General features: G+C 35.4%; 1 protein-coding gene across 1 annotated transcript in view; it reads right to left on the reverse strand.

Moving 5' to 3' along the window:
• Nucleotides 1-1,050: 1,050 nt before the first annotated feature.
• Nucleotides 1,051-9,428, reverse strand: part of HIATL1 (hippocampus abundant transcript-like 1) — a 19,229-nt gene continuing 10,851 nt past the window's right edge. Inside the window, exons 8-11 of the mRNA XM_009704156.1 lie at nt 7,361-7,473; nt 6,351-6,448; nt 4,333-4,490; nt 1,051-1,254 (exon numbers count right to left, since the gene is read on the reverse strand). Coding sequence (XP_009702458.1) covers nt 1,051-1,254; nt 4,333-4,490; nt 6,351-6,448; nt 7,361-7,473 — 573 coding nt within the window. The remainder of the gene's footprint in view (nt 1,255-4,332; nt 4,491-6,350; nt 6,449-7,360; nt 7,474-9,428) is intronic.

Genomic DNA, 9,428 nt, shown 5'->3' on the forward strand with positions numbered 1-9,428 from the left:
AAAATTAGCACATTGGTAGCCATTCACAACTCCTTTAAAGCATCTTTTAGGAAGGAAATTTGATATGAATATATCCATGAGATTCAGCAGGTAGGACAGCGATATGAAGGCTAAATATGATTAATAACTGAACACTAAGTAGCACTTAAGGCAGGGTGAAAAGAATTAATAGGAAAGATTATTTCATATAGCAGATAAAGTGACAAAATGCAATAAATATACATATTTCTTGATGTAAACTGCTCCGGCACCCACAGTTTTTCCTGCCTTTGAAGTCAGGAGTGTCCACATTTCTGATGCTACTCATTCTATAATTAAAATTCTATTTGTTATCAGCAAAACATTAATGTGACTCGTGCTCTCAAGTGCCACCCAGATTTGCTTTAACTGCTCAGAACTGACTGTTCTGGAATGTGGGCTTAAAACTTCAGTATGACTTTCATCTATGGGTAACAACTGTCATGTGTGATCATACACCCTCAGAAGTCATGTCACTTTCATGACTGCTTTCTGGTAATTACTGGACTTCTCGTTACTAAATAATATTTGAGACCATGTCTTCAGGAAATTCAATCACTTTTACTGATAGCCACTATTTCAGATACCAAACCTATACAGATCAGTCTCTCTCAAATTGTGAGGACTACCTGCAGACAAAAGGCATAAGAAACGCAAAACAACCTTTAACAGTGCTGGCAGAAACTGTTCTGCCTCAAACCTGATTATTTTGCATACAACTTTGGAAATTAAACATTCAAACTTTAAAAAAAATCCATTATGTCCATATATTCGGGTTTCTACCCAATACCAGGATTTGACATAGCATCCACAGTCCAATATTGGGTAGAATCACACCTAGTTGTGACCTGCCATCCTGAACAAACCGTCCTGCAAGTATCATATCGACCTCAAGTATCATATAGCATGTGACCTTCCCTTGTACACAGCTGCCTTCCTTTCAGAGACCAGGTAATCTGTACATCCCACCAAGCTTCCAGAGTCGCAATTCAGTGTGTGAATTTGTTCCATAGTCTCCACAGAAGTTAGCCTTCATACACTGCTATCTTGCAGCAATGGTTCAATATCCTCTTCACTACTTCGGTCTAGGTTGTTACTCAGAGTACTACTGATGCTGTTGCTGTGTTTTCTGGTATTGCTGGCTTTACTGTGCTCAGGAATAAATAAGGCAACTAGAAAAGCCAGAAGAACAATGCATGCTCCAACCAGGAAGGGTGGACCAGGAATAACTGTTCTCTGCAGGGAAACAAGCATATTAAAGAATTCATCAAGTTTCAGACATTGACTTCCGCATTAAAAACTATACTACTAAGGCAGGAGATAATGGGAGACATTTACAGTGACTATAAAGTTTATGCAAACAAGTTCATATGTGCACTGCAACATGAATTTTCTGCATCTACAATCCCTAAGAATTCCTCACTTGATCTGCACACTGATCTAAAGAACAAAAACATGCACAAAACTATCAATTGACACTAGGATTGCCTAGCAGATGAAACAGACATTGACTGATGCTTCTTCGTAATTTTTCCTTCTTTAGGTAACATGTCTGTTAAATCAGCAAGATTCCTCTGAAGATTAATAGGATAAGGTTTCAACATCCAGAAGTACAAACGCTCAATAAATCTTTAGCTTAACTTCACTTTTTCCACTTGCTTCCATGGTTGACATACTTTAGAATCAAGTAAGCCAAATAAACAAACATCCTCATAAACTTATATGTGAGTGAGGAAGCAGGCTATGCAGTACATACCATTCTCACTGCAGAGATAGGTTGTTGTCATATATGATGACTTAGTATTTGGAGTTATTCTGTCTCGCTTCTAAGTAGTTTATTTTAAAATATGTAAAATACAGCTTATCCACATCTCATAACCACAATTAAAAACAAGCACCAGGAAGGTTATAAGGTTAATTTTAAACCAGCTAAGTTTAATGACAAAACTCTACAAAAGGAAGTGTCAGGATTCCAGTGATTTTTTTTTTTTTTAATCTTAAACAACTTTTCTGTATTTTTGTCAACTAAAATAAAATCAGAAGATGAAACTCGTCAATCCAGTGTACTACTTTTCTACCAAATAAAGGACAGGAAGATATTCTAATATGAAGTGGGAAAGCAGCTGAAATTAAGCATACAGTAACAGGATATTTCCCTTGCTTCAACTCTTGTTACAAGCAGAGGCCTAATTTTTCAGCTGATGGTCTCTAAAGTATATAATCATATTAACAGAATTTATATTAATGATATTACTTAAATCTTCAAGTGGTGCTAAGTCCACAAGTACTTAAAGATTATAATAAAACTTCCATAAATTAATATCCTCATTTGTAGTATTACAGCTGATTTATCTGAGCACCTTCGAATATTCCACTATTGCAGTTTCATTAAAGGGAGTAAGGAGCTTTGAAAAGCAGACCTTGCTCATTGCATTACCAAATGTTGTTATTGCTCTCCAAACACAGCCTATGACTGCATTGTCTGTTGTATGGACTCCCCGTGGATAGTTATAATGATGCAACCTCACTCTCCTCTTCAGGGTTTCCAGTTTTGAAAACAGTTATTTAAATGGGAATTAAGACAGATATGCTTAACTTTTACTACTGATGCTCTGAAAAGCAGACACACAATCTTTCCTCAACAGGTGCATTAGATCTTTTCTTTGATGGAACACAATCACAAGTGTGACCTGAGGTACTATTGCAACTCTCCCACTTCCACAGGAAAAAAAAAAAAAGTGATATTCGTAAAATCCTATTCTTAAGTCTCCTAGAGTAACAGAAATGAATACTTAAAGGTAAGTTAAAAAAAGAAAAAATTAAGTTGAGCTGTTTAAAAACCTACCAGAAATGACTACTAGGATATATTCTCTTCTATTTACTCTACATATTAAATAACTGAAATTTGCATATAGATTTTCCTGTTACCATGGTTTGAATATGAAGGTTTACAGAACCATTATATCTAACAATTTGTTTTAGCACTCTGTCCATCAGCGAACACAGAAGACTAACCAAAAGGCACAATACTAAATTAGGAGAATAATCAGCTTTCACTAGTTAAGTTAAACTTAGTATTTTTTTAAAATGGGACAAGACAGCTTTCTCTTAAAGTAAAATGTGTCAAAAGTTACACAAATTTATTCTTCACATTAATAATTTCAACAATACCTACATAAATAACCTAAGTCTGGTAACAACTTAAAAATCTATTTCCTGTAGTTGCAGTAACACCCAGTATTACAGTGGTGGAAACAAAGGAGGAAGAATTGTTTTTAATTCACTTCAACAGCACACTGGGTTTGACCAGCACAGTAACACTGCATTCTCAATTGAGTTCCTATAGACTCACAGCTTTTGACAAGCAGGGGTAGAATACAAGCCTAAGCATTAAAAAAAAAATTAACAATGCTTGTCACAGACTAAAACACATTATATCAGTTAACTGCAGTTCCACAGACATCCAGTAACTTTTTAAGACAAGGTACTTGACCATTTAAATTTGTTATTAAAATGCTTCTTAGTGAACATTTATGAATATTTAATAAAATCAAGAAAACATTTTTCAAACAACATGTATCTGTAAAGCAACCTCTAGTTATCAATTTAAAATATTCAACAAAATCAAGAGACAGGTAACTTGCATTTGGGCCTTGCAAATCCAAGGTACTAGTACTACTAATATAAGCTATGCTTGTACACATTTGCTAATTTCCTTGTCTAATCTTGGTGCATTCCCTGGTTTTCATTTCCACTCACTTTACTTAGATTGATTTTTAAAGCAACATATGTATTTAAATTGTGTAGTTCTTTCCCATTGTTATATTAGACTTGAATATTAGTAGGAAAAATTTTGTATTATTATTTTCCTGAATGATAGTTTTATGTGTTAGGTGTCTGGTAACTGTTACCAGGGAGAGATGTAATTAGGGGCATTTAACAAACCTTACGAGTACATACATAATTAAACGTAAGAGCTGTCCCATTGATATTAGAATAAAAAGCAATCTTAGTTATACAAATACTTACTGATTTTGCTGTACTGCTAACTAAAAAATGTCTACTTATTTATTAAGTAGGTTTTCAAGAAAACAAGGACACGTGAAATGACAGTTTAATTTATACTTACACCTTAGAAAAATCATTATTTTATAAGGAAGCTCATACATTAGGCTTCAGCACAGGAATTTCTTCTACCACAAGCTTTAGAAAATTCTAAACAACAGAAGTTTCAACTCGTTTAAAACTTACTGGAACAGATTTTTACCCTTATGAGCGCTACACTGCAAACTTCACATCAAATTTTAAACTCACCTCATCACTGGGATCTTGCATTGTTTTTTTTCCAGAAGTCTGATCAGGTGGCAGCTCATTGAGCTCCACATGAAAGAGAAAGAAAATAAAGCCATACAGTGCTGGTCCCAGGCCATTGCACAGACCTCTTATTCCAGTTATTATTCCTTGGACAACACCTAACAAAAAAAAAAGATTAGGATTTATTTTCTTTTAAATCAAGAATGAAATGCTCAGAGCCAACAGCTCTGAGTGTATTCTAATGGCTGTTCCAAAATAGCACATCTCAATTATTTCTACGTACTAAGATCTTAAGAAATACATTGAAACCAACTTGGCTGGATTAAAATAATCCTCTGCATGACCATAGCTCTGTCACTGTACTTCCATGATATTGGAAGCAATATGAGTTTTGAATATGAGTGACTAAATTTACGTGCAAGTCTAATTTTCTGCATTAGAGTTCTTTCACCCTCACCCAAAGCCTACAGTGAAGAAAGCAGAAGTGAAGTGTGGTACCTGTTCAATTTATTTTTCAAAAGAAATTTAGAGTAATATATCTATGTATTAAGGGTTGTTATCAGTAAAATATGCACAAACTGTAAGAGATTTCTTCCCCTCACCAGTCTAAAACCATGGTTTATTTAAGTACCAAGTAACTTATTCGGGTCAGTAAATTCAGTAGGACTGCAGTAAACTCACAATACTAGGTTGCTTGCAGTTCTTACATTAGATTATTTTAAAAGCTTGAACAATCAAAGTTCTATGGGTGTATTTCTGTTTGAACTTCATTATGTGATAGTGATAACAGCATAAAAAGTTGACTATCTTACAGATTAAGATTCTACAGAACACTATTTTTACAATATTAATACTCTGTGTATCTGATTCTTTCTTAAGGCAGTAACTTGCAAAATGGAAGAAAAAAAAAAAAAACCACACATGCCAAAAAGAAAGTTGTCCAAGCTTTTTCTTCATAGTTTGACATGTAAGCTTAAAATCTTCTTGCCACTAGGTGGCAAAACTTCACTCTATAAACTATTGTATGCCCCGGCTAGTAACAGTAGTTTCCTTTACGTAAAATGAAAGATCAGTGACTTCTGTCAACTTAACTAAACTATTACTTTCATAACATAAATAGAAAACAAGTCTTTTAAAACTCTTTTAAATGTGTCTATTAGAAACAAAAATGGAGCAGAGGGGAATGATAAAAAAAGCCACGTAAAATACTGTCTTTTGCAGCTTTCAAACTCAATGGAAACCTGCCTCCTAGAACTGCACCTCCCTTGTACCTCCCATATTAACTGTACTTACCTAACTTCAAGTTGCATGACGGAAAGGCAAGACTGATATTTACAATTTACATGTACAGGATTTTTTGAAAGAGAACACTAAATTCAGCTATTATATGCCAGTGTTCTATTTTGTGATGACTCCTTCCCTCACTTCATTTTAAATGAAGAGTTATTTCTGATTGTTCATTCCACTTCACATCAAAACCAATGAATTATTCTGTCTTCTCAGATAAACTATATACTTAAGCTTCTTTTTCTGTTCCTTGAAAACCTGAAGTACTATAACAAATAGGGCCAGCTGTTCCACACAGAACAGAGCTTCTTGTATAGGTTTATTTTAATCTGGTAAGATGTGTTCTTAGTTTCCATTAAAAAGAGGGTACTGTTACATTAATCCTCCCTATCTGCTTAGAGAATATTACTTTTAATAAAAAAAAAAAGAGGCAGGAAAAAACATGAATGTTACCATATCTGGTTTTCCTGCTTTTGTAGTACTTTTACAGAAGCTAGAAGAGAAGTAGCTGGTCAGACAGAAAGCATGTATTTTGCAATGCAAATTTGATAAATTTGTGTACCTCCTTCCTCTCTACATAGATCGGCAGACTTCCACAGCTACTACCAAAGACAGTCATTACTTATCAACATATTGGAAAAGTACATCCAGGTAAGTATTCTGCTTTCTAGACAGCAGAGTCATCCAAGAAAGCTGTCTGACACTGAAACAGAAATTCATTCAATACTCACCTTGTTGATCTGATGCTGCATTTCGTGAAATCAGAGCACTGATTGCTGGGAATGTAACGCTTGACATTGCTGCAACAGCGCCTGCTGCCCACATCATCCTGTGTTAAATAACATTATTTGAATTTAAAATGAGACTGCTCATATAATTAGTCCCCAGTCTGCCAAGAAGGGCCACAAGGGTACCCTCATTTAAGGCTTAATGCCCTATCAAAAGTTCTCTTATTAAAATAAAGACTGGCAACTATCTGGTCAGGGCCTTCTTCCTGCTCCCATCCCACGAATTACCCTGAGCTTGTTGGAACAGAAGCACATTTGATTGTGCACTAGCTATTACAGCAGAGGAAAAGAGAGGAGTGGGAGTGAAGCAATGCACAGCCTTTCCCCCTCCAAAGGCTGTACAAATGAACAATTTCACAAGGTGTCCCAATGAGGCAGTCCTCTAACTTGTATAACTCACCAGCATGGGCTCTGACAAAGAACAAGCATTCGTCACTGTCAGTAGGACAAACTTTGTAAAGAAAAAGCTGTTCCAGCTTACAGTTCTAGTTTACTCACAGTTTTTTCAACAAAAGAAGTTCTAGATAGTTTCCAAGACCAAATACAGTAAGAGAACGACATGTTAGAAAACAAAGAAAAAAAGTAGGGGTCTAATAACTGATTGATAAAATAGATCTAGTGGAATTACTAGAGAGAACATACTACTTACTAGCTTGTGAGTTTAAGAAAAAGCTTTAACCACATTCGTAGGCATAAAACTCAGTGAACCAAAACAGTGCAAAGACTCCTTTTTCAAAAGGGCTGTTACTCTGCACCTTACACAATATACCCGGAAAATTCTATCATTGCTACATGTGCAAAATACAGACCAAACTCTGGTAGTGTAATGCAAATGAGAATGCTTAATTCACAGAATATTTAAATACTCAGGACAACAGAACTAAATGGCAGAATTTCTCGGAAAAACATTTTCAGTTCCTAACAGATATGTACCTATGAAAATGCGTGCTTACCAAGACTGAGATCCAAAACCATACCAAGCCAACTGAAGGATTTGAAAGCCAAGGCCAAGGAGAACTGTATTTTTGTTCCCTATAGACCTCATCAAGATACTCAGAAACACAGTCTGCAAGAGAAATTGGTTCATCCAAAAGTTATTTTAAAAAGCTAGATTGCTAAAGTAATTTCTCTTTCTATACAAAGTAATTCAGAAGACCTATCAACTGGTGAGGAAATTAACATTATTCATGCTCTTACTTCCCCTGTATTAAGTCCAAAATGCAGCCTAGTCATATCAACATTTGATGTAGAGATATTCTTAACTATTAAAGGGTTTCTACTTCAGGACATCGAGAAGCATATGTATTGCCTTCTCTATGGACATTACACCTCAGTGTCTGTTTCTACTGTAAACAGGCTTTGACTTCCACCTCTACAATTCTGTTTCATTACAGACTAGAGAGTTCTGTAATAAATGCTGGTACCAAGTTAAGATAGAACAGGCTGGATATGGGTTGAATTTACCAATATCTACAAATACTAGAGAAAAAAAGCCTGTTAGCTCAGAAAAAAGTAATCTCTTTAGGTCAGGTGAATTACTACCAAAATTTACAATTAAAACCAGCAATTAAATCCTGCTGCATTGAAATTTATCCAAGGTCAATTCCTAGGCATCTTGAACTATATTTTCTGCTGGTTCTTTACACCACTGAGATAACCTTTTTATTTGCACATGGAAACTAATCCTAGAGGAAGACCACTGGTTTTCATCTGTTAGAATTGTTACTGCTGAGAAGGAAGGAGGTACCAATTCAGATAAACCAGCAATACACTCATGGCAAAAAGCACACGGTTCCTAATAAGGCAAAGTCCATATGGACAACTTCATTCAGTTAAGAGTATATGTTTTTCTTTAACATGAGAAACTCAGCAATGCATCAATAAAAAGCCAGAGAAAAGGAACCAGAAAGACTGCAAAGCAGAGCACACTTCCCCTCTCATGTACATCTTACACTAGTTTTCTTGCATCTCATCTCATCCTTAGACAAAGCTCATTTGAAAGTTAAACAGCAAAAATACAGTAATTCTATCTACGTGTGATCAGTTCCTTCTGGAGATACCCAACATGCCAACACAAATAAGTATTTACGAAGCAACGCTATTTCAATAAGCTGCACTCTTCAAAGAGTTCAAAAAAAAAAAAACAACGCAGTTTCCTCATTTTAACACTGAAAATAATGAACCAGAAGGGCAGCCATTTTAGAGATTTTTTTAGCAAAAATACTGGTCTGAATAAAGTACGATTGGTAAATATGAGTGCACATAACAGCATCAGAACAAACCACAGAGCAAGGATTAAAATAATGACTTGAATTGATAATGAAGGACACAACTGACACCAGTAAAACTGGGAAACACTGACGAATGTGTTGTTTACATCAACACAGTAAGACCTCCACGCTGCTAAGGATGACAACAAGGTTACAGCACGTTGTATATGTCATTCCTCTTCCTGTTACCACAAGAAGACAACAAACTGTACCCATAAAGATACCAAAGATCACATCATAAAAACCTGTTTGATTTCTAAAAGGTATAAAGGACGTGTCCAAAAACGAGTTCACTGTTGCCAGTTAAGAGTCATGAAAGCAATATACCAAGGCCTCGCAGATCCTAAGTCTCCGTACTAAGCCTAAGTAATCCTGGACAGATCATGCCAATACCTTCATTGTTTCTATGCAAGGCTGATAGCATGAGCCAACTGAATATCTGCACGTAGCATGAATTTTGCTTAAAAAAAAAGTATGTTTCCCTTTCAGCAGGCCTTGCATTAAGCAACCGATTTCCTACACCATTTTAATAATTTAAAGCCAGAGTTCCAGTAAATTTACAGATCCAAGCTTAGCAAATTTTAGTTTCATCCTCTGATGCCCAGGTCCACTATTTCTAAGGAAAGCAGATTTAAAGCAAGACATTTACGCAGACTATGTATGAATATAACCTTTATTGAATGCAAGATACACTGGCATTTTAGAGCATTTAAGAAGTTTATAGACAAGCTTAATAGTCAGAAGAGTATGC

Source organism: Cariama cristata, unplaced genomic scaffold (assembly GCF_000690535.1).
Source record: "Cariama cristata isolate BGI_N322 unplaced genomic scaffold, ASM69053v1 scaffold45927, whole genome shotgun sequence".
Lineage (NCBI taxonomy): Eukaryota > Metazoa > Chordata > Aves > Cariamiformes > Cariamidae > Cariama > Cariama cristata.